Source organism: Carya illinoinensis, chromosome 11 (assembly GCF_018687715.1).
Source record: "Carya illinoinensis cultivar Pawnee chromosome 11, C.illinoinensisPawnee_v1, whole genome shotgun sequence".
Lineage (NCBI taxonomy): Eukaryota > Viridiplantae > Streptophyta > Magnoliopsida > Fagales > Juglandaceae > Carya > Carya illinoinensis.
In genome coordinates, this window is record NC_056762.1 from 28,273,183 (window position 1) to 28,299,889 (window position 26,707).

General features: G+C 35.8%; 1 protein-coding gene across 4 annotated transcripts; it reads left to right on the forward strand.

The window, feature by feature from the left end:
• The first annotated feature begins 953 nt into the window (after positions 1–953).
• Positions 954–11,871, forward strand: LOC122280861. 4 transcript variants are annotated; one of them, XM_043091928.1, is made up of 8 exons: positions 954–1,207; positions 1,398–1,736; positions 1,877–3,163; positions 3,258–3,431; positions 10,224–10,628; positions 11,088–11,382; positions 11,468–11,592; positions 11,685–11,871. In XM_043091928.1, exons 5-8 carry the CDS (start codon positions 10,312–10,314, stop codon positions 11,695–11,697), a joined length of 750 nt encoding a protein of 249 aa, XP_042947862.1. In that variant the 5' UTR covers positions 954–1,207; positions 1,398–1,736; positions 1,877–3,163; positions 3,258–3,431; positions 10,224–10,311; the 3' UTR covers positions 11,698–11,871. The 4 variants fall into 4 exon arrangements, 3 of the variants coding, with proteins under 3 accessions (XP_042947862.1, XP_042947863.1, XP_042947861.1); XM_043091929.1 differs by lacking the exon at positions 954–1,207 and having other exon boundaries at positions 1,221–1,736; positions 1,877–2,215; positions 2,897–3,163; XR_006230051.1 differs by lacking the exon at positions 954–1,207 and having other exon boundaries at positions 1,218–1,736; positions 10,707–11,382.
• The last annotated feature ends 14,836 nt before the right edge of the window (positions 11,872–26,707 follow it).

Genomic DNA, 26,707 nt, shown 5'->3' on the forward strand with positions numbered 1-26,707 from the left:
TGGGTTCTTTTCTTCTTCATTCAAGTTCAGATGATCCCATCGCACCTCTAATCCTTCAATTTCCTTCACTCCAACCATCGTAGTGATCGGAAAACACCTCCTCCCTACTTCCTAAGAAATAGTAGCAGACTCTTTGCTTCACCTTTATCACCTACAGGAGACGATAGAGAGAAGACTCTCTCGCTCATAAAAACCTTATAGTACTCTCAAAGTATTTGTTGGAAGATCTTATTATTGTTATTATTGTTTTTATTTTTAATAGTATGGTTTATATTACAATTAAATGATAATTCATCCTTTTAGTTTATTTGAAATGGATTGTATTTATTTCATTTAAATAACGAGTGTTTATTTATAAAATTTAGTAGGTTAAAATCAGAATAATCAAAATAATATATGAGAAATAATATTTGTTGTCATAAATATACATTTTCTTTAGAAAATAGGGTAAATCTGAGACCCACATAAAAAAAAGATTATCTTTTAGTAGTAAATTAATCAACTTCTTTTAAAAATAAGTGCGTAACACTTATAAACCTTAAAACTATATCTAACAAGAAAAAATTATTTTTAATAGTAGATCCCACATTTTTTAAAAATGAGTGTGTAAAATTTGCATACCTTAAAATTGTATTTAATATTACTCATAATTTATATGTGTTTTACTAAATGTCATGAGAAGATTTTTAACCGAATATAGGAAACATAGATCTGGAAACATAGATGTTGGGAAAACGATAACCCAATAATAATGAAGAAATTTAAAGAAAACAATCATGCCATATAAAATTTACTTAGTTATGCAACATGATTTTATCACAAAGATGCGAGAAATTTTATTCATGGACAAGTTTATAATATACTGTACGTAAAAATACAAGATTTATCTTTCCTCACAATCACTCCCTCTCTTTCTAGTGCCTTTGATTCTCCTCTAAGTTTCTAACCACGCCTTTCCTTTCTCCACTAAGGAAATAAATTCGTCCATTTTTGCTTTTCCATCTCTTTACTTTATGCTTTAATTCTTTAATTCTTTACCATGAACATCATAGCCCTTTTATAAGATGTTACAACTTTTTCTCAATTTGTTCGAACCGTACAAGGTGGCGAGAATTAATGGAAGATGAAGTAATTGGTCCTTTTATTTCAGGCTATGTTCTCATGGGGGATCCAATGGGCGGCTCAAAAGACTCCCTGCACCAAAGAGGTCCAATTGCCTTCTCTCTTCGAAACCCTTCTCCTTTCTCTCTTCGAAACCCTACATCCACTTTGTTCTTCGACTTTGGGCGGGGGGGGGGGAGCCGAACTCTTCTCTTCCCTCCCCTCCCCATTTTTTCTCTTTTCTTAGCTCAGTACTCTGTTTCCCGTTTGATTTTGTTTTAGTTTTCGTTGTGTAGTTTGTGTTTTCAGGCAAATAAGGAGGAGTGCCGACCGGGTTGCCTTCTAGCCGTCGTTCGCCAACAAGTGCCCCTCCAGGAGGTTCGCCAACCGCCAATCTTCAAGTCCACCAAATGCGGCGCCAAACGGAGTGGCGTGTAACTCGCACAAGCGGGACGAAGTCTCGGACGCTCTAGAGCGTGGCCGCCACGAGCCACCAGGGAGCTACCAATCGTTTCAAAACTAGGCTTTTCTGGGACCTCAGACTTCGGGAAAGCACATTCCGACCGTCGGCTCTCCTCCAGCTACTATCGCACTACACCCTTTGTTTTTTGTGTCTTCCGCCCCCATTTCAGTAGGTCTGTTTTGGTGTCTGTTCTGTTTCAGTGGGGGGGGGGGGGAGCCGAACTCTTCTCTTCCCTCCCCTCCCCATTTTTTCTCTTTTCTTAGCTCAGTACTCTATTTCCTGTTTGATTTTGTTTTAGTTTTCGTTGTGTAGTTTGTGTTTTCAGGCAAATAAGGAGGAGTGTCGACCGGGTTGCCTTCTAGCCGTCGTTCGCCAACAAGCGCCCCTCCAGGAGGTTCGCCAACCGCCGATCTTCAAGTCCACCAAACGCGGCGCCAAACGGAGTGGCGCGTAACTCGCACACGCGGGACGAAGTCTCGGACGCTCTAGAGCGTGGCCGCCACGCGCCACTAGGGAGCTACCGACCGTTTCAAAACTGGGCTTTTCTGGGACCCCAGACTTCGGGAAAGCACATTCCGACCGTCGGCTCTCCTCCAGCTACTATCGCACTACACCCTCTGTTTTTTGTGTCTTCCGCCCCCATTTCAATGGGTCTGTTTTGGTGTCTGTTCTGTTTTAGTTTTTTCACTGCCTCTGCTGCCGTGATTTGTGTTGGTTTTTGGTGTTTTTGTATGTTTTATTTGAAGTCCACGGTGAGGTGATGAGCTGTTGGGCGACCTCAATCTGAGGCAAAGAGTTGAGAGCAGCGGGCGATGCTACGGTCGGTGTTCGTACGGCCGGCCTTCGCTGAGGAGGTTTTTGTGGTCCGTACGCAAGCTGGGTGCTCGTGCCGTTAGGGCTCATTATGCCGATTGCCTGTGGAGGGTGTGCTGTCAAAACTCAAGTCGTGCTCGTGGTTGTGTTATTTTTGTTTTTGTTGGTTTTGTTTTGTAGGTGTCTGTGTCTTTAGCTTTAGTCTAGGTATATGCTATTGGACTATTTGTTCATAGTATTTGTCTCCACATTCCGCCTCCTTGGAGGTTAGAGGGGCAATCTAGTCTCTGTCATATAGAGCAGTTACTCTCTCTTTTGAGAGTTTTAGAAGTTTTAGACAATGTCCGTCACTTTGTGTGAGGGGAAGCTCCTGAGCAGTTGCGTTAGTTGATTTTATAGTCAGGTTCTCCTGATTTATAAGTCACAGTTATAACTTCATTTACTGAATGAATGCAATGAAGCATCTTTCCATTAAAAAAAAAAAAAAAAAAAAAAAGACTCACTGCACTGCTGCTGCAGCTGGCCCAGAATTAACTAGGGCGCACAACCTCGTCCAGAATTAGCCATGCTGACAGCACTGGAAAAGAGAGAGGATTTCTGCATTTCTTGACTCTTTTGGATTTAAACTTTAACTAGAGAAGTTTTCTCGGAGCTGAGAGGATTGTCTTGGGGTTGAAAGATTAAAAGAAACTGAGAAAAATGCAGGAAGGAGGGGAGGCACTCTATTTGCGGGTTGCTCCAACAGTCATCTGCGCTTTCGCTTATGTGATCTACTCCGACATCGATGTGCTGTCTCTCTATCCCTGTTTTTGAGTAAATCTGTTTGTCTTTTGTTTGCTCTGGTGATGAACTGACATGATTATGTGGCGATCAACTGTAGGTTCTAACCGAAACACCGTATGGGATACTAGTTTTCTGCGTGGTTGTGGTTATAATTGAAATGATGCTTCTGGCGGTTTTCTGCGTGGTTGAGGTTGTAATGATGCTTCTGCGGGTTCTTGTTTGGCTCCGGGATACTTTTCTTGAATTAAGCCGTGAAATGTCTCGTAAGATTGTGAGTATCCTGAATTTTTCATTGTACTAAAAAGTTTGTATAATTTATAGTTTCTTCCACTTTGATGGTACCTTATTATTATAACTTTTTAAAATTTTAATATAAAATTTAATAAATAATTTAATTTTCAAATTTTTAAATAATAATAATATTAAAAAATAATATTATAATAATATTTTATTTAACTTTTAACTTTTATCTAAAATAATCTCATTTTATTATTCAGACCGCGACTTATTCTTTTCAAATTTAATTTTATTATTTGATTTATCCTCGCTATTTGATATATTTTTAAGTAGCTTCTTGAACCAACCACTTAAATAAAACATTTCTAGAAATATAATAAGTTAACTAGTGTACTGAAAATGATAAAATGTTTTGATTCATAATCAGATATCACTTATTGCATTTGATTTTAATTTTATGTCTCTGTTCATTTAGTTGAGCAAAATATTATTAGAATATTAATTTTTAGTATTATTATTAATTTAAAATTTGAAAAAGTTAAATTTTTCATTATATTTTGTTGTGAGAATTTAAAAATTTTATAATGATGAGATGAGATGAAACACTTCTTTTATCCAAACGGGGCGGCCTCATTTGTTTTCACAACATATGTCATATCATCTAATCATTACAACTTTTCAAAATTTTTACACAAAATAAAATAAACAATTTAACTTTTTCAAATTCTAAAACAATAATAATATTAAAAAATATATTCTAACAATATTTTATTCAGATTTAAATTTTTATCTCAACTCATCTTATCCCATCTCATTTCATTTGAGAAAACAAGCGAGGCTAATAGTCATGTGTTGATCATGTTTCTTTTGTGCAAACTCTACTGTTGATTACATCTTAAGGGAGAAGTTTATTTATTTTTAATAAGTAAACAATTTTATTGATATGAATAGGCATAACCCAAGTATACAAGAAGATATACAAAAGGTCACACCTATTTAGAGAGAAGTAATAGAAACAAGAAAATCATAAAAATAGAGTTCACGACAATCTATAGCTATGGCCCAAAGAAAAAGAGTTCTAACAAAAAATAATTTAATTTCTTCTAGTGAGCGCTTATTGTCTTCAAGTGTCCGGTCCTTTTGCTCCCTTTATAGTCACCACATGATACAAATCAGGACCATTTTTCACACCTCTGAGATTTTTTGGAGACCTCGTAGATTTATCCAGCTGGCCATGAGCTCTGTCACTGTGGCAGGCATAACCTAAGCTAACTCCATTCTATTAAACACTTCATTCCATAATGTTCCAACCACCTCACAATGCAACAGTGAATGATCCACAATTTCACCATTTTTCCTACACATACATCATCAATCTAGTATGATCATGAATCTTACTTCTCCGTAGATTATCCGTCTTCAAGATTTTACCTAATACTGTTGTTCATATAAAAAATGTCACTTTGGAAGGCGCCTTGTTTCTCCATATCTTTTTCCATGGGAATTGCGTATTCTGTGGTTGTCTAAGTGACTTATACTGAGAATAGACCAAGAATGTACCTTTATCGATAGGTATCCACCACATATTATCTGCTTCTTAGGTTCTTGGCATCATGATGTATAGAAGACCAAAAAACTCCTAATGCTGCCAACTTCCCAATCTTAAGCAGCTATAGTGAAATTCACGTTTTATTGGACTAGGTCTCCAGATAACTCCATGCAATTAGCCACTAAGGCATCTTTTTCACCTGTAATCCTAAAAATTGATGGGAATGAATCCGCTAGGTCTTGATCTCCACACCATAGGTCAATCTAGAACTTGATTCTTGATCCATCGCCTAACACTAATCTATTATGCCTGTTAAAGATCCCACACCCTCTTCGAATGTGTTTTCAAATTCTCACTCCATAAACCACGTGAACCTCCCTAGTACACCCCCTCCCCATGCCTTCATATTTTCAATCAATTACTGACTTCCATAGGGCTTTCGTTCTGTATTATATCTCCATTACCACTTCATAAGAAAGGCTAGATTGAAAATCCTCAAATTTCTAATACCCAACCCACTCGAACAGATTAGAGAACATACCTTATCCCACTTGACTATATGATTCTTGAATTCTTCTCCTATCCCATTACAAAGAAAATCATGATACAACTTCTCAATACGGTTTGCCACACTTGCTGGAATTGGGAATACAAAAAAAAATAAAAAATACATTAGTAGATTAGAAATTGTACTTTTAATAATGGTGATCCTACTACCTTTTTTGAGAGATATAATATCTTCCAACCTGTCAATTTACATTCAATCTTTTCCACCACTATATTCCAAATTGATATACATCTTGCAACTACCCCCAAAGGAAGACCAAGGTAGTTCATGGGAAGAGCGGAAAACCTACGTCCAAGGATACTAGCCAACTGCTAGACGTTACAAACATTGCCCATTGGTACCAATTCTAATTTATTAAAGTTTACTTTTAACCCAGATGCCGCTTCAAAACAAAGGAATAATGCCCTCGATGTTTGGATTTGATTTTGTTTTGCCTCACAAAAAATTAATATATCATTTGCAAACAATATATAAGATAGGTTAATGGTGGCTTTATTAGGATTACTCACCGAGAATCCCTCGATAAAGCCACTGTTCACTAAGGCTAGAATCACTTTTACTAAGTGAGTCCATGACAAGAACAAATAGGAGTGGCAACAAAGGATCTCCATGTCTTAGGCCTTGAGAGCTGTTAAAGAAACCATTTGGGCTGCCATTCACCAAAACTGAAAACCTTATCGTTGAAAGACAGCATCTAATCCATGAGCACCATTTCTCCCCAAAACCATACCTCCCAAGCACATAGAGTAAGAACTCTCAATTAACATGATCATACGTCTCCTTCATATCTAACTTGAAGCCAGATTTTAGCCAACTGTCTAGGCATTCAATAGCAATGAGGACTGAATCTAGAATTTTCCTATCTTTAACAAAAGCATTTTGGGGTTTTGTAATGATCCTCCACAAAACTTCTCCTAATCAATGGTGAAGCACCTTAGAAATAATCTTATATATCCATTCACAAGGCTAATAGGCCGGTAATCCTTCTCTTCCGAGGTCCCAATCTTCTTAAGAATGAGTGTTATAAATGTGGCGCTGAGACTCTTCTCAAAATTTTGAACTAAAAATAATTCTTGGAACACTTTTATTAAATCCACCCTCACCACATCCCAACATGAAAAAATCCCATAGAAAAGTCGTCAAGGCCAAGTGTTTTATCTTTGACCATTCTCCTTATCATGCTGAGGACCTCTAACTCCTCAAAGGGCCGCTCCAGCCACAAAGCCTGATGTGGATCAATGGACTCAAATGCTAGCCCATCAAGTTTTGGCCGCCATCCCACTTGTTCAGAAAGTAAGCGTTTAAAAAATCCCACAACATGCTCCCTAATCACAAGAGCCTCCATATAGTCCACTCCATCTATTTTCAGCACCTCCATGGTGTTAGTTCTCCTATGGGAGTTGGCAACTATGTGAAAGAACTTTGTGTTGCGGTCTCCTTCTTTCAATCATAAAGCTCTTGATTTTTTACTCCAAGAGATCACCTCCAATAACACAACCCTTTCTAATTTTGCCTTTAACTCTGGCTTCTGAGATGCTTCCTCCATAAAAAGAGCCCTCCCCTCCTAAGTCCTCTCTACCTCCTAAAACTTCTCTAGCATAGACTTTTTACGGTCTCCTACATCACCAAAAGATTGAGTATTCTATGGCTTTAAATCATTTTTTAGAGCTTTCAATTTACCAGCAAAAATGAAGCTAGAGGTGCCATTAATTTGATAACAATCCCACCATTGCCTAACCCTTTCCACAAAACTTTCAGTTTTCAGCAACATTTTTTACCGATGCCCTCCTGAATACCTCCACAATTTAGTAATATTGGAAAATGATCCACACGTAGACGAGGCAATCTCTTTTGACAAAATTCTAGATTTTCCCACTCTGATGATACTAAAATTTGTCCAATCTAGACCACATATGATTATTGGACCACGTATAAGCATCGCTTATGAGAGGAATATCCATCAAACTCAAGTCAAAAATACACTCTGAAAATTTTGTCATTGTTGGTCGTAATCTGATGTCGCCAGAGCATTCGCTAGGAAATCTTGTAACATTAAAATCACCACCTATGCACCATGGTAAATTCCACTAGCTATGAATTTCAACAAGTTCTACCCATAACATTCTTCTATTATTGTCCATATTTGGCCCCTAAATACCAGCAAAGCCCACAAATAATTATCATCAATATTCCTGAAGGAACATGCCGCAGTATACTCCCTAATAAATTCCTCCATTTCCTCCACCACCTTTTCTATCCAACATCATCAAAATACCTCATGAGGCCCCATCAGAAGCAAGATAAACCCAATCAACATAAGTACAACTCCTAACAACTCTCTTGGGGGTAAATTTCAATTTGGTTTACTGTAAGAATACTATGTTCGCCTTCCACTCACAAAGCATGTTTTTCACCTGAAGGCTTTAATTTGCCTCATTGAGCCCTCAGACATTCCAAGATACAATCTTGGGCTTCATAAAAATGGAGTTGATCCCTACCCTTTTGCTCTTTCTCTACTTGAACTTGAACTGCCCTCATAGTTTAGAGACCATGTTAGCCTCTTTAGCTCCCATTGTTTTTTTGAATCTGGCTTATTCAACTAGCTATGTCCAACTTCAATGGTTGTTAGTAAAGCCATGAATTGTTCCTCAAAACCCTCACAGAGCTGGATCTCCTTTACTTTATGGAACACCTAATCAGAGACAGTAGCCTGGTTTGTCAACAGTTATTTTAGAGGTATCGGATCCCTCCCATTTCCATCTCATCTCTAGATGTCCACCGTGTCTTCATCAGCACATCAAGATCTTCCACAAGGAAAATAGATCTTTCATCCCCCTCAAAGGGGTCATTTGCAACAACTAGTATTTAAGAAAACCCCAAACCCCCCCCCCCCTCGGGGTCACTTTGTATCTCTAAAAATAGAACTCAAGCTACTTCTAGAGGTTGTAAAACAGTCACCAGCATTGTTACCAGTTGAATCTCGAGAGAAGGCTCAACCCCTCTGTCCATTGGAATTGTCTATCCAAGATTGGCCTGAGAATTGACACCCAACTCTATTACAACGACGTTATCTCCGACGACTTTTGTGTCTTTTAGGGACGTTCTTGCCATCATCTCCACTTGCTGGCTCACCGTCAACAACTTCTCAGCCGGGATTGAGGTCTTCTTCGACATCTACCTTCAGCCGGTGGATGGGCCAACTTCGCCTCCCACTCTAGCTCTCCACATGGGCTAGGTTTCACACGCTTACTGAAGTTTGCCTTTGCCCTTGAAGAACCCTAAAGACTTTTGCCCATTACCCTTTATAGTTGATAGTCCCACACTGGCCTCTACTTCACCCCTGGCCAATTGCTCCACAGGCTCTATTCACCCTTCTAGTCCAAGCCCACACCCCACACCCCACACCCCTGCTAATTGCCCCTCTCATGGTTCTACCCCAGGCCTAGGCTCACCGTAGTTGTCTCCCAAACACACTATATTAGTAAACAAACTTGCTCCTGCAGTGCCATTAACTAGTCTTGCATTTTAGGTAAAGTACTATACACGCCATTTTTTTACAAGCCGACAATGGACCTGCCACCACCTCCTTCCCTCTGCATACGTATTGTGCCAGCAAGCTAAGGTGCCGCATTTGTTTTCTAGCCATTACTACTAGCTGTCCTTTTGCTTGTAACTCCAATTTTGTTCTATTGCCTAGGCTACGCTGGCACCTTCGACTGTACTAGTGCCTCCCTATATGATTGAGAAAACATACTAGACCTCACCTCTGACAGCCTTTGTGAGCAACCTCATCCCCTGTAAATCACATTTTTTTTTTCTTCCAAGGAGATCTCTCCCAGCACAACTACCATTTTCCTCCAGCCCCTAACCACCACATCTTCAAGGATGAAGATGAAGTTATGTCTTCCACCTCCACCATATTCCACCAGCGCCATAAATCTTCCCTGGGCATTTGAGCACCTCTATGCTATAAAGCTTCTGTCACTGCCCTTGTCGTCGCATACAGCTACTTCATCCCACTCCTTAGGCTTTCCTCCAATGTTTTGAAAAACCATTGCACCACAACTTTTCCAAGTCCTAACTCCTTCATTACCCTCAAGCTCCTCTCTATAATGAGCACTGAGCCTCTCTCCTTCATCAAAACAAAGGCTTTTGATTCAATGACTAATCTTATCGGAACCCCCATGTTCAACAAATAATATCCTACACATTCTAATCAACCTCAGAACTTGCCATTAGACCCAAAACTCCTCATCAGAATGATGAATGTATGGAGAGAAAATCTTTGAGTGTACGGAGAGAAAATATGTGAAGCCAGTACAAAGTAGATAATGTTTTTCAAATAATTACTAGCACCACCAATGGCTTTTACTCGATTGCCTAATCGCCGTTGGGTGATATGGATTATTATTATTATTATTATTATTATTATTATTATTATTATTATTATTATTATTATTATTATTATTATTATTATTATTTATGTTATGCCTTCTAACAACCCCATATCAACTAGGAGAGCTAGTATTAGATCATAAGATGTGAATTGCCTATATGGACATCAATTATAAGTAAAGACTAGGGCATACATTTCAAGTGAATTTTACTCAACACTCTATGCATCCATTTTTGTATATTAAAATTCTATATCCATTATTGTAGCAAATAAAAGTACTGTTTTTAATTTTGTAGTTATATAATTATCACAGGTTAAGAATTCAGGAAATATTGCTCGAATGTTGGACCCAAGGGCATACTACTCTCGTTGCCATTGCCAGGGAAAAAACTAGTGGTTTCATGATTCAAAGACTGAAACATGATGTCGTGAAACGAATCCGTGATGGAGTTTATCATGTCAATGTAGAGAACACAGGAGATGTCGTATATAGTGTTGCACCCCGAGATAATTCAATAAGTAGAGAATCCTACAATTTGGCAGCAGCATGCTCTAATGAATTTGTGTTGAAGAGTCTTTATTATTTCTATCCGAACTACAACCAAGTTTGCCATGTAATGGAGTACTACCAGCAAAGTCTTGAGCATTGGTTGCAAGAGAATTCTCTCTTTGATCATCAAGTGAAAAATCTGAATCCAGAGTTTCTTCAGATTATTAGGTAACAATTTGATTATTTTTCTTCTTGGATACCAAGTTTTAGAGTTTTACTTGTTTCCTTCTTCCTTTATGTGGGTAGGGATGTTCTGAGGGGCATTGATTATCTCCACTCTATGAAAAAGAGATGTCATCGAAATTTAAGTACGTTAAATATTGTGATCGTAAATGGTCGAGCAAAGATTACAGGAATGGTAAATGATGCCGCAACCTCAAAGACTAAGCAAGATGATCATTTGGATTATAAGCACTTCGCCAACATTATTAGGACTTGCTTTGGGAGCAAACAGCAAAAGATTCCAACAGGACTTAAGTTGTTTCTTACCTATATTTCAAAAGATTCAAAATCGAGCCGTTATGTGAATAGACTACTTGAAACATCTCTGTATACATATACATGCATAAAAACATACATGGATCTGACTTGAAATAGCTATCTCTAACTTTTCCTGGTCTGGTTCAGGTTGCTCAATTTTGAAAATCATCCAATATTTCTATCCCCTTTACAAAGATTGTGCTACAGGGTGACTGCTTATACGTTCTTGTATTTTGGAAAATCAAAAAATTCCTTTGAGTTGACACTAAATAAAAAGCTCCAAAAATGCAAGTGGAAGGACAGGGTTGATAAATTTCAAGTGGTGCTTCATTTCCGTGAAAAAAAACAACGGAGAAAATTTCTGTATGACCAGTCTGCCATATCTTTTATGAGGTTTGCCAGAAATGTCATTGTGCATCTTGATGACAATTTTAGTCAAGATGTAAGTTAAATACTTGATCCAGCATAGTCTGTAATTGAACTAGTTATATATCTGTTTTATGGATTATTGTTTCCTGGTGATATAGTTAGTTAGCAAGAAACTGACTGCAGAGGAGGTTGAGGAAGAGCTTAATACATGCATGCCCAAGTTCATGCCCATCTTACATGAAGTCCTTGTTGACCATGGCCATCTTATGATTGTACTTGATGCGTAAGTGGGAGATGATGAGACACAGTTTAGTTGATTGTTTGTTTTATCTGGCCTATCAACTTTGTGTAACTTGCTTTGATGATCTTTTGCAGGGTTCTCAAGTGAAACTATTAGGATATTTCTCAGAAATGGATATGAGACAGATTTGTCGATGTTAATGCTTTGATTATCATATTGTTATTACATTTATTTATTCTTTCACTTTTTTCTGAGTGCTACTATACCACAACTTCTATTATAATCATTTGGGTTGTATCTAATTTGTTTCTTATTTGTTTATTTCTCTAGCCTCAAATTTTGAGTCTTAATTTTTTGCTGTTCTTATTTCTAGGCCATGCGAATCTTCATTGTTTTATTTGGTTTTCTAACACTGGATACTTTTCTAACAATGAATAAGAACAGATCACTGTATAATATATGATTCAGTTCTTAACCCTTAGTATACACAGAACTGAAAATGACTGTGAGACCTTCGTGAAGGCACTAACTATACCTATAATTCTTGCCCAAGAAAGGTGAAATCCACATGTAAGAATCAACTAGATGCTGTTACCAAGATTTAGCTCTTGACTCTTGAGCCCCGTTTGGATGTTGGAAGATATTGAGATCAACTCAATTCAATCTAATTTTAAGTTGAGTCTAACATCCAAACACTTAACTCTCAAATCACTAAACATCATTCAATTCAAAACCTCTTTACACGTGGGATCCACAACCTTTTTCAACTCAAGATCTCATTACATGCAGAACCCACAAACTTTTTCAACTTGTCATAAATATATCAAAACTTATCTTAACATCCAAACACACATGAAATCATCTTAGGTGGGCTTAACTAAACTTACTACTATTCATAAAGAACTCAACTCATCTTAACTCAGTTTAGATAACCCCACTTTTGCTATTGCCAGAATTTTACGGACATTTATTGATGCTTCATCAAGTTTGTTTTTGTATAGTTTTATCCCCACTTTTCTTACCTCTGCTCATGCATGCTGCATATTTGTGTCCCTTTGATACAACAAACTTGTTGTTTGGCCAACATTGATTTCGATGCATTGAACAATGGTGAATAGAAATGTGTGTATAATTAAAGCCTTTCGTCGTATATGTTCTTGATAGTAGTAAATTTGCAGGTGATCGATGTGATATTATAATTCGGTGATCGTTTAAGGTAGTGTGTATTAATAAATGTATAGCAACTGCGTTTGTATGTGTGCGCATGTGTGTATATATGTAGAGATATATATATATATATATATATATATATATATATATATGGTTTACATGGGTTTGTACCTCTGGACATAGAGGGCATATGTGTATAGGGAAAAATATAGGTCGCTTTGGTGAGGATCCATTTCCTTTTGACTTATGTGATGGAACCGATTAAACTACATTTCCTTTCCAAATCAGTATTGTTTGTATTAAGTATATATAGCTAGCTTGATCCAGAAAATATGCTTGTTATATTGTCGTCGGATAATGTAAAATAAAATGTGCTACAAGCTGGTTGGTGAAAAGGAAAGAAAAAAGCCTAGTGCTACAAGTCGTTTGAATAAAGATTTGGGCATGTTAAAAAATAAATAAAGATTTGAGTTGGGGAGTCTTTTAGCTCGACAATAATTGGTCCTTAATGGGCCTTCGACAAGGCTTGTCAACATGATAGAATTTGGGTTCCTCCAAGCCCAAAGTCATACCAGACTTTTGAGGATTTTTTTCTTTGACACAACATGTGAAAACAAGAATATGGGTGGCAATATATGATACAATTTGTGAATCCGATTACTTGACACAACATTAATGGGTTTACATTTGATATAAATGTGTTTGGGTCAAAATAGATTGACCTGATAATACATGATTAATAAACAGGTTAATTGCAGGTCAACTTGCGAAATCCGCAATCGACCTGTTTAACACGAATAAATCTTATTTTCAAATTTTATCAATAGAGTCAATAATAGTTTTATATGAATTTTATTGTTGTTGGAATGTAATATTAATTTTGGTATTTGACTATTTAATATCTCAAATTATTAAATTTTTTTTTTTATCATGAATCCAGTTATATGCTTTAATGATTTATATAGTTATCCTTGCATTATATATGAAATTATATTAATTAGGCTAATATATATATATATATTTATATATATGGGCCAATTCAACCCATTTATATGAAACGGGTTAAATGCGTTATGTTTAGGTTAATCCAATAAAAGTTAATTATTAAACGGGTTAAGCATGTCGGGTCAGATCACCCAATATATAAAAGGGTTGTGTTAGAATTTTAAGGTCTGACTCGTTTAGTTAAACAAGTTAGGTTCAGATTCACTATTATAATTTTATACTTATGACTTGACACGACATGAATACTATTCACGAATACAGATTGTCACCCATAGTATAGATGTCAAAAGCCATAGGTGGATCCATAGCCTAAACCTTAGTTTAAGGCAGATGCATATTTAGGTTGAAACTCAAGACCTTGTAGATGCCAAATCAGTCATGACTAACTCAAAAGCCATTAATGTAACGCCTGTCCTTATGGTGGGTCTTTCTCATATCGATTTTGATAAAAATCAACGGGAATTACTATTCCTTTTAAATTTCTTTTCCATTCATGTCAGGATACAAAAAACTTCATGTCATAAATAAAATTCATTTTTTCTTAATTAAAGATTTCAGCAGAAAACATTACATTTCATAATTAAAGTTTTCAATATAAAACATCTTGCCTAGGCCTTTGTGCCCTTTCCCTTGGGCTGTACCCGTCCTGACTTGTCATGCTCATCTTGTGCCTGTGAGGGTACACATAAAAACTAAAATGAGTCGATGACTCGTAAGCATTACTTCATACAGTCAAAATATAATAACATAGCTTTTCAATCATGCAATTATCATTCCATACATACATATCTTACATAGCATGCATACGTCTTTCTTTTCATTTGAAAATGTTGCGAGGTGGGGTTTTTCGTTATAAACATGCTTTCTTCTTAAAAACAGTTCCCCACGCATCGCTACCTTCATTTATTAAAGAATCTTTTCATGCATTTATCTTTTTACGTACATTCATGCATACATACATACATTCATGCATTCCGTTCATCCATACATACATGCATCCTTTCTTAACATGCATCCGTTCATTCTTATCACTTTTATTGGCCATTGCACACTGTTACGCCCTGTGTGATGGGGTTAGCAGTCTTTTGGACCTAATTCCGCCCGTGGCCACGGGTTGGGAATCCATTCCGTCAGGGGGTAGCACTGGGTGCACTACTAGTACTACTTACCCGACATTGTAATCTGCCCCGTCCAGTCCATTCTTTTGGTACCATTTCCATTCCAGTCCATGTGGCCCTTATGTATTTTCGTACATCATACATTCAGTCCGTTCATTCTTTACAGTCCTTTCCTTTCCTTTACAGTTCTTCAGTCCTTTACAGTTATTACGGTTCATCAATTCATCAGTTTATAAAGTCATTTTAGAAAAAGTCGTCTTTCATGGCATCATTTAAAATATCGTCTTTCATAGGGACATTTTAAACATAGGGCCGAAGCCTCACTTTCAAATGGACATTTTAAAAAACTTTCTTTGCGTCGTTTAAAGCATGGTTTTCTTTCTTTTTCATAAAAGTTGCTTTAAGAGAAGTTATTTTATTTTAGAAAATATAGTTTTCTTTCCTTTTCGGTCTTTACAGTCCTTAACAGTTCTTACGTCTTTTGAAGCATCATTTCGTTTCCTTTCGTGAACATACGTACAATACGTACTACTTATAACATCCATTCACATGCATACACGTACATACTTTGGGTGCGTAAAAAGGAGCTGCCAAGGAAGGCTGCTACGTACTTATACTTGAAACTTACGTTTCGTTTTCCTTTTAGAGAAAAGCTTTCGTTTTCTTCTTTGTTTGTATAGAGAAAACTCTAGAAGAGTATGAACGTAATACTTACTTGGACTTCATGCCATACTCAATCCATGCAGTCCATTCATGTGTGTGTCAGATGGCAACCTACATGCATATACATAAAACCTTACGTCATCATCTATCTAATACATACGGAACTATTCTAGAAAATAGAACTATGCCTCGCTTGAAACAATCTACATCCATCCCTGGGCTCTTACATGCCATTTACTATGCTAAAACCTTCGGGGTCTTATTCCTTAAAGTGAACATCTATGATTCACCTTAGGGTTAAGACATTAAGACCTCCGTCTCGTTCTTCTATTTACACAATCCGATGCATGATTCCGATCGACAGAGTCATGCGTCCCAACCTTAGACTATGTACCCGTCACTACTTTCACGTATCCTAGCCCATACTAAATCTTCATTCCCATCCACTTAAGCTACATGAATTCAAGCCAACTCTGGGGCTAAAACACCATGTAACCATGATCAAGACAGATTACCCATTACATATGGTAAACCTGTCTGGTACACGTGTCTCGCTAGAGACACATGTATCTCATCCCCTTTTTATCACCTAAGAGTAACTTATAGTTCCAATAAACACCCGCTTGTATAAACAAGCTCCAGACTCCAATACCAACTTGTTCAGACCCGGTCGATAGGACTCTTCCTACTTCCCGGCCCTTTACAAGTTCATCCCAACACTTGATAAGAGAGGATTGCATCCACAAATGCACCTTTGTCATGTAACGTAGTTCGAGACTAATCCCGAGTCACGTCACGATACCCATCATGCTTCCGCTACACGCTCTGATACTTTTCCACCACTTCCTTGTACTCTTAGTCATAGTCAACCACAAGGTGACGCCCGTCATCCCTGACTATAGGCCATATCACCATTACTTCGAGATACTGTTACACAATTCCCGCCACTTAACAAGAGGACTGCATCCACAAATATGCCTTTGTCACATTATGCAGCTCAAGACAGATTCCCGAATAACAACACGAGGTCCATCGTGCTTCCGCTGTGCTCTCTGATACCTTTTCACCGCTTCACACTTACTTTTAGCCACAAGTCAGTCTCAAGGCAACACCCGTTACCTTGGACTACAACCACATCACCATTGCTTCGGGACACTGTTACACAGTTTCCCGACGCTACACCATACACTCCACGCTTCTCTGCTACTCCATCTGACCCTTCGTGACATGCCATCCGGTGTATCACGACCTAGCACAAAGTACACTCACGTGAACTCTCTTCCATCTACAATACGACACACATCACTACGATACACGCCTCACGGTGCATTGCTACGTGACATGGAGTACACGGAACGTGTACTCCCTTCGCTACAACACTTGATATCACGATGCACACCACACGGTGCATCGCCATACAACACGGAGTACACTTCACGTGTACTCCCTTCATTCTACGCCACACATCACTACAGCGCACGTCACACGACGTGTCGCTGCACTCCACAGAGTACGTTCCACGCATACTCTCTTCAAACTTCACGCCGTATCACAACTACAGCATCCATCTCACGCCTGCTTCACATCACAGTCCACAATACTACACAATCAAGCCCAAAACTTCACAACTGCACTTCACCTCACAACTACGCAGCGAACTCCACAAATACTAATTACACAGTCTACAGACCAACCAATCAACTACTTTAAATGTAAATAACTAAAGATAGAGGGTTATACTATTGACAGGATAACCCATGCATCGCGCACTGCTCGTCACGATCAAGCGTTGGAGGAGCGTATGTGGCGGTAACACTGCGTACGATGGTTGTCCACCACGTAAGGTGGCAGTTTGGGCTTGAGGATAGCTAGGCGTGGCCTTGGAAAGGCTCATGATGGCCTCGTGGTGGTCAAAGGTGGCAGAGCACGGTGGCATCATGCCGTGAACAGTGAATCTGAAATGCTAGGAGTTTCCTTGAGGTGGTGGAAGACCATAGAACTTCTTGAAAAGCTAGGGAAAGGTAGACGAAGATGTGGTGGAGCTATGGTGGCGAGGTGGTGGCCATACGGTGGCTCATGGCGGCGGATCGGCCACTTGAAGTTAGTTTCAGCCTTGGAGAGTGAGGGACAGTGAGGGCTGTGTACAGCTCTGTTGACCATTAAATTTCTTGGGGGAGGTCGTGGTGATGAGAGGAACAAAGCGGTAGTGGTGAAACACTGTGGGTAGCCGTGTACGGTGGCGTACGGTGGTGCAACTGAAACTCTAGCTATGGAGACCCATCGGAGAAAAAGAGAGAGTTAGAGGAAAAGAAGGACATAGGGAGGAAGCCCATGACGTGGTGAATCTATTGGTGGCTGTTTTAGCCGTGTATGGTGGCTCAAGGAGGAGAAAATGAGTGTAAAACCCATTTTGAGGGCGGTACCATGGAGGGAGGAGGAGGGTACGTGGGGGCTCGCTGGTGGGAAGGAATGATGGGCGGAGGGTGGTGATCATTTACTGACCAGAGGTGAGACCATAGTTGCCGTGTACGGCGGCGTGGAGGTGGAGAATGGGTTATTACCCATTTCGGCTAGTGAAGCCGTGGGTGGAGAGAGAGGCAACACGTGAGCTAGCCGACGGGCGGGAGTGGTGGCCGGCATGTGGGAAGTGATTGGTGGCTGGAGGTGAGACTATCGGTGGTCGGAGGTGGCTGGGCTAGCGGTGCAATTTGCACGGTGTAGAAGACGTAATGCACGTCGGGCATGGAGAAGAAAGAGAGGAGAGAGAAGAGGAAAAGGAAAAGAGAAAAAGTAAGGAGGAAAAGAGAGGGACCTGGGTATTTAATCTCAGTCATATGCTTTGGGATTCTCAAAACGATCTAACGATGAGTTTAAACACTGATTTGAAAATGCATAAGTATTTTATTAAAATAAAACACTTAAATAAAATACTGAGAGGAATTAAGATAGAATATTATTTTATAAACTAAAATTGATAAAATAATATTTATTCATCATTATTTAAAATGATAAAGTATCGTTAATTACTCGAAGAGGATAAAACTATTTAAATTAAATAAGAGTTTTCAACGTAAAGTTAAGCCTCTTAATATTTTAAAACAACTAAAATATTTAATATAAGTAATTATCCACGATTATAATATTTTCAGAGCTCATTAAAATATTATAATTGTGCTAAATTAAAAACAAGCTTATCTAATAATACTGAAAATATCTTCTATAGATATTTTCATAATATTTAAACATCCGTAAGCATTAAAATATCTATGTTGCTTTGAAATCCACTTGATAACTTTCGGAACACACCATTGAGGTACAACACTTAGGATAAGGTTCAGCACGTAGATCAAGGCTCATCAGATAGACTGAAGCTTGGCATGTAGGTTGAGGCTCAGCACGTATAACGAGGGTCAACACGTAGACCAAAGTTTGACACGTAGATCGAAGCTCATAAAGAAGAAGAAAGAAGGAGCGGATATTACAATTAAGCCACCGCTCTTGATGGTGCCAGAAAGATAATTCTAAGCCCTAATTGTCTTAATATAAGCCAATTGGTAGGGTAGAAGTTCAATAAAGAGAAACTCCAAAAACAAAATCTATTTCTGTTTCCTGCCTCTACGATTTTATTACAGTAGTGGTTTTTCCTTGCAACGCTTCAATGAATACTTCCAATGGTGAACTTCTAGGTAGCTTCCTTAAGCTACAAACCTCGGTCCCTCTTGTACATGAAGGTCGTGATGAACCTATATATCCAACACTTAAAAAAAAATCCTTATTACAAGAAATACGGTGTTTTTCCATGAATGCTTTTGATGGGAAAAAAAAATCATTATTTTTGGAAAAAACTCTATTCTCACCAATTTTATTTGTGGAAGGCTCGTAGGATATTAGACGCCATAAAAAGTATTTTATCCCACAAAAGGTTCAAGTCATGGGAAATACCTAGTTGTTCCCATGACAAATCCCATGGCAATAGCCTACTATGTTCGTCGCAAAAGCATATTTTCTTTCATTATTGTTTGTTGGAATATGACGAATTGCTGCGAGAGGTATTGGTGGGTATTAGTATTACCCACTAGAGCATGCCTGTATCAACAAAATATTCAACAAAGCTAACCTATGGAAGACTCACACTACACCTAAGCTTATATATTCTGAAAAAATTAGTTAAGGTTATAATTAGAGTTTATTTTTATTACTATAAAAAATATTAACTTTTCATTTCCATGTAATATGAAATCTCATTCACTTTTCCTGTCAAAAAATGCCTCAAATATAAAATTGCAGTATTATTTGATATAACATTATCAACTGTAACAGTAAATATCTTATCAATGCCTTAATAAAAGAGGCACAATTCAATATATTTTCCAATAGTATCCCCTCGATGTTTAGGGATTAACAAAAAATTAATGATTTTCTTTTGCATTTTTCAATCACTATCAATGAAATGTTTAGTTAGGCACATATAATTAAGATTTTATACCGATGTCTATGTATCAGTAGTTAATGAAATCCTCATTCCCCCATCTTTAAACAACTTTTTAAGCTTGGCCTTTTCAGATGCAAATAGTTTCATTCAATCTCTTGCAACTATAACTTGACATGACACTTTAAGTCTAGATTCAAGCAACCAAACTATCTTCTTAAATCTTTGCCTTTCAACAATTCTAAATAACAATTCATTGATGATTACCATCTCTGCAAGCGCCAACCTCACAGCCTCTTCACTATATTTTTGAGTTACAAAATTCCTTAAGACACTATTACTCTCTCCAACCCCCTCCGAGATTGCCTCACCTGCAAATGTATTTTGGTATTTATCCAAAGGCCCACGTTTATGAGGATTTTTGGGACATGAAGGTGAATGGTTTTGAATTGTTGAAGTTTCATTCATCTTAGAATGGCAAGCGTACATCTTGCCACAATAATTACACTTGGCTTTCAGATCATCTATGGCACAACTCTCAATTTTTGTAAAATGGTCCCAAACAATTGACAGATCATTTCCCTTCCATTTCTTAGGAAGTAGACAACTATTACTATTAGGGGTACTTGGGGGTCTTGGTGTTTAGGTCTCTTCTAAATTAATTATTTAGGAGTTCGAATCAAGATCAATTGGACTAATTAACAAAGAATCCATCTACCATGTGAAAAATTATATACATCATGTCATTACACAACAATTAAAACAAACAAAAAACAAAAATCAACACAATTTGTCAATTTCACAACAGCTAGTTTGCAACGTGGCAAACATTACAAGTCTAAGACTCTAATCTAGATTTTGGATCACTCATCAACCTCACAAATTATTTTAAGAATTAAAATAATTTTATAACAAAACTGAGTCCACAATATTAAATCAGCAAATGCCACACAAGTAAACAATTTGATTTTGATCTGACAGGAATACTCACAGTGAATTCATTGAATTAGGCCTTGGATTTAATTTCACAGTGCAACAATTTGGTTCAAAATTTGTCAATCCCTGTCCAATGTCTATACACAATACACAATTAATTATTTAGATAACAAATAATATGATGATAAATTAAAAACCCCAAAACTGAATACACTAAAAATTAAAAAACAAAATACTTTTGTTGACGTGAGGAGATAAACTACAAATTGTGAAGGGACTGAACTTACAAGTGAGAAAAAAGTGCAAAAACTGAAAATCATAGCTAAAAAAAAAAAAAAAGCACCGGCGTGTGGCGGACTCTGTGGGGGGGGTTTTCTTTAAGACGCGGTGGACTCCGTGAGGGGACGGAATTGGAGTGGGTTACAAGAACCAAGGTTGCACTGTTTGCCAGAGGTTAGAACTGGGAGGTGGTGTGGAGGTGGAGGCTGGAGAGGGAACTCTGGAGGTGGAGGGCTGGACCCTGGAGAGTGGAGGTTGCGAAATGCGAATTTGAGAAGTGAATTCAAGAAGAAGAAGAAGGATGCATGAAGGTGTTTAACCCTAGGATGAAACGGCACCATTTGGATTAAGCCAAAAGGCGCCATTTCATTAAATTTTAAAGTTTTTTTTTTTTTTTTAACACAGGCCTTAAATAACACCGTTTTACTCATTTAAGTGAAATGACATCGTTTTAGTTAGGTATATGTAAAATATATATATATATATACTTATTACGTCAGCTAGTTCAACGATTTTTTGGAAGGTCGAACAATTGTGGAACCAACTGACGTCGGTTTTGAAGATTTTGTACTGTTGGCAGACCAATTACTTGTCGGTTTCAGCCGATTCTATGCTGCGGTGGCCGGTTAGAGACGATGATGGTTGGTTGGGTCAGTTTTGTACATCCCTAATAGAGCGCTCTGCGTCTGTTCTTTCCTTTGTGCATGAATCAGCGAACCTATTAGTCACTTGCCCGTAAGTTGGGATGACAAGGTTAATGCCCACTAGTCTTGGGGTTGTTGATGCACATTGCATGTCCCCATGCAACGTGCCATGCATGATTCTATTTCTTCTTCCTTTTTCTTTTTTTTTTTCTTTTTTTTTTCAGTAACCGTCCTAACAAAATAAAATGTAAATAAATAATAAATACAATGCACGGATGCTTGTCCATGAAATAAACACAAAGATTTACGTGGTTCGGTATAAAGGCCTACGTCCATGGGTAGTTTGGGGGCATTGATCCACTATATTTGGTAATTTTACAGCTTCTCATAGCCTTACAATGCTCTCAATACAATAGAAGAAATTAGGATTCCTGGGAGGTTGCAAAAGTCGCATTCGCTTAGAGATCTGGAGATGAGCCAATAATCTGAGGGGTCTTTATCTGTAGAGAAATTTGTAGATATGTAGAGAATCCCTCATTTTATAGAAGTTTATTCAATATTTTTAATTTTATTCTGTACCGACTGGTACGGTCGGAATTTTCCATTCTAATATAGTGTTTGGTACACTATACCACCCTGTTCGGTACATTATACCACCATGTTCCATTTCACTTCAAATTCTAGCCATTCCAACCGGAATTGGCATTTCGGTCCCCATTCATTTCAGGTTATTTTTGTAATTTTCTTGAACTTAGATGACGTTTTTGTAAATTTTTAATTTAGATAGTATTTAATTAATTCTATAATATAAAATGTATTTATATAATTTTAATTTTTTTGTAACGTTAAATATGTCCCATTGTTCTCTTTTGTTTTTTTCAATATCATTATTTTTAATAATTTATCTATTCTTTAATTTTTTTTCCTTTGTTGCTATGTCTTAACTCAAGTTTGTGATTTTTTAACATATATTCATTTTATAAATTTTCAATTCTTCCATATATATACACATATACAAGATACACACTTACATATATATGTATTTATTCTATTAGTTGTTAGTTTATATATACATATAAATATTTATATATAATATATAATACGAAATGATATCAGTACCGAAATATTTTGTTCTAGTATCTTAACCAAAATGGTTACCGGAATGATATTCAAAACTTTAGGTCTATTTCCTTATTTAGAGTAGTTGAGACCTATTTGCCTTTTGTCATTTTCACCTTTTCGGATTTGAGTTCACTTCATTTGACTTGTTGGGTTTGGATGTTGGATTGAGTTGAGTTGAGTTGAGTTGAGTCGAATAAATTATTGTTAGAATATTAGTTTTAAATATTATGAGTGTGTTGGGATTTGAAAAAGTTAAATTTTTTATTATATTTTATATAGAAATTTGAAAAAGTGTATGAGGATTTGAAAAATGTGTAATGATGAGATGAAGTGAGTTAAGGAGGATTCAAATCCATTTTTGATGATGGATTTGAATTGGGCTCAAACCCAGCTTATTTGATATCCAAGTCGGTCCATCACTCACAAAGAGCTTGAGACAATACTCCAATTTGGCTTCCAATCAATTAGAGATGTGTTTGATTTATATAAAAAGATTTTATAAAAATAAACAATATCTGATATTTTAAATCTACTTTATATTTAAACTAGTCTGACATACTTAACATATTCATTAATTTATAAAGAGAAGTACTATAACTACAAAAAGATCTCATAAAAATATATAAAGTCATAAACTGATATGACTTCATATGATAAGCTAGATTTACTTTACAGGAAAAATAGTTTTATTTAACGTATTACATTAAATCATATCAATTTATAAATTTATTTTTATAAAATTTCTTCGTGGCTAAAGCATTTATCATTTATAAATCTTTAAGAAATAAGAAAGAAAAGGCATAGCACTTAGGCTGGTTTGGTTTTACAAACCTTTAAAACCATCTCATCTTATCTCAACATCCAAATACAATTTCAAAGTTTCAAATTTTTAAAATTTTCATCTAATCATTACAACTTTCTCAAATTTCTAAACAAATCACAAAAAACAATTCAACTTTTACAAATTTTAAAACAAAAATAATATTAAAAAATTATATTATAACCCTATTTTAATTTAATAATTTTTTTAATTCAACTTTTTCTGTTTCTTTTTCAAAACTCCATAAAAATCTTTACTTAAATTATTTTATTATTATTAATAAATTATCTCATTACCATTCATAAATTTTTCATTTCATTTCATCTCATCTGTACAAGTAAATAAGATTTTAAAATATTAACCTAATAGATACCCTCGAGAAGAAGGAACTAGGAAGTGACTAAAGGAGAGATTTCGCAATAAATTTACCTACCTACGTGATATAAATCACTTCAGGAAAGAGATTTCGCACATAACTTCTTCTTTTTTTTTTTTTTTTAATTTTTATTCAATTCTTAAGAAAATATTTTCTTTAATAAAATTTTATTATTTTTTATGTTTAAAAAGATGAAATTAAAAAAAAAAATCTAAATAAAATTTAAAAAAAAATATTTTACTAATAAATTACTAGTTTTATCCAAATAATTATGGCATCCAAAACTCCTACAAAAAGTTGAGTATCACATATAGTTAGCCGAGATGTGATAAAAGTCGAATAAGATATTATTTTTAATATTATTTTTATTTTAAGATTTAAAAAAGTTGAATTATTTATTATATTTTATGTGAAAGTTTGTAAAAAGATTCTTGCAAACAACCCTTTAGAGCATTAGTAGTGGGTTCAATAAAATTTGGCCAAAACTTGACTAGGAAATTTACTTCTACAAATTTAACTAGTCACTTTTCAACAACACTAAATAACATATTCAACAAAACTATCATTATTCTATTAAAATATTAATGTTGACATTTTTATTTATTTTAATTCTAATTATAATTTAGATATTTATTTGTTATTAAAAAATTATACATTAAATTTTTGACATTCATATTATTATAACGAACAAAATTTTCTAACAGTCTTTTCTTTTTATTTTATTTTTATAAAAGTCATATTTTTTTCATGTATAGTATAGATGCAAATTAAAATAAAAAGTTACACAAATGATTAAATATGTTTAAGAAATAGAGGGAGAGGGAATTTTTTATGCCAAAATAATATTTGGCCAGCATCTACAGATTTGACCAATGAAATTGATGAAAATTAAAATTATTATAAGTTTGTTGAGTTCACTATAGCCTATTTCTATGCTTCACAGTCAAATGTTAGCCAAATTTTAACTTTGATGAACCCTGCTACTAGTGCTCTTACTTGTTTATAAGTGCGATTTCGCATGCCCAGCTGACGCAGCCCAAACTTCCCATGGGTGCTTCTCTGTCTCTCCCCAAACTCTTCAATAAGTTCAATTGAAGGACTCCAAAGGGAAATGAGTACCCACTCTCAGTGGGTTTAAATGTGATAATCTATATCTAATTTTAACTAAAACATCCAGAAATGATCTCAAATGGATAATTGCACTTTTAAATGCAGCACTTTATATATTTATATTATTTTAGATGAGTTAATAATTAAATAAATTTATTAAAATTAATAACAATAATAAAATGCCATTAGTATTAATTAAACTCACACATAACAGATAACTGCATACAAACAAATGCCAGTCTTTCAAATATAAAATATTGTGATTAAAGAATAATTAATTCTATATATAGTTCCCTCTCAAAGTATTTGTTGGAAGATCTTATTACTGCTATTATTGTTTTTATTTTTAATAGTATGGTTTATATTACAGTTAATTGACAATCCATCCTTTTAGTTTATTGAAATGGATTGTATTTTTTTCATTTAAATAACGAGTGTTTATTCATAAAATTTAGTGGGTTAAACACAGAATAATCAAAATAATATATGGGAAATGATATTTGTTTTGATAAAGTATGCAAGTGTCATCTTGATACAGATAGTTTTACCTCGTCGGATATTCATTCTAGTATCTGGAACGCGTGGAGTATATGAAATAGATTACAAACTATTATAACTATGATTCATATTTCATATTCAGACCTCGCTTGCCGGACTCCAAAAAAAGAATTAACCAAAAAGAGTTAAAAAAAAGGGTTAGAAGTTATAAATTGAAATATTTTGATTCTTTTTTTGTTATATTTTCTTTAAAAAAAAAGGGGTAAATTTGAAATCTATATAAAAAAATTTATTTTTTAAAAGTGAATTCAATTTTTTTATTAAATGAGTGCACGAGATCTATAAACTTTAAAATTATATATAACAAAAAAAAACATTATTTTCAATAGTAAATTTCAATTTTTTTAAAAATAAGTAGGTAAAATTTACAAATCTTAAAATTATATTTAACATTACTCATAATGTAGATGTGTTTTACTAAATGTCATGAGAAGATTTTTAACCGAATATAGGGCATTACTGCAGTACTGTAATGAAGTGGTTACTAAACATGAGATCTGGAAACAGGGATGTGGGGAAACGATAACCCGAGATTAATGAAGAAAATTGAAGAAAACAATCACGCAATATAAAATTTACGTAGGTCTGCAACGTAATTATATCCACAAAGATGCGAGGAATTTTATTCATGGAGGAGAAGTTTATAATATACTGTAAAAATACAAGATTTCCTCACAATCACTCCCTCTCTTTCTAGCGCCTTTGCTTCTCCTCTAGCCACGCCTTTCCTTTCTCCTCTAAGGAAAGAAATTCAAGCATTTATGCTTTTCCTTCTCTTTACTTCTCTTTTGTTCTTTTCTTGTTTACCTTGAACATTCTAGCCATCCTACAAGCTGTTACAACTTTTTCTTATTTTATTCGAACCGTACAAGGTGGCAAGTATTCATGGAAGATGAAGTTGGTCCTTTTATTCCAGGCTATGTTCTC

Coding starts and splice junctions, on each gene's coding strand:
- LOC122280861 (XM_043091928.1), top strand. CDS start 10,312: ATGATTCAAAGACTGAAACATGATGTCGTGAAACGAATCCGTGATGGA. Junction 10,629..11,087: donor GAGTTTCTTCAGATTATTAG/GTAACAATTTGA, acceptor GGTCTGGTTCAG/GTTGCTCAATTTTGAAAATC. Junction 11,383..11,467: donor ATGACAATTTTAGTCAAGAT/GTAAGTTAAATA, acceptor CTGGTGATATAG/TTAGTTAGCAAGAAACTGAC.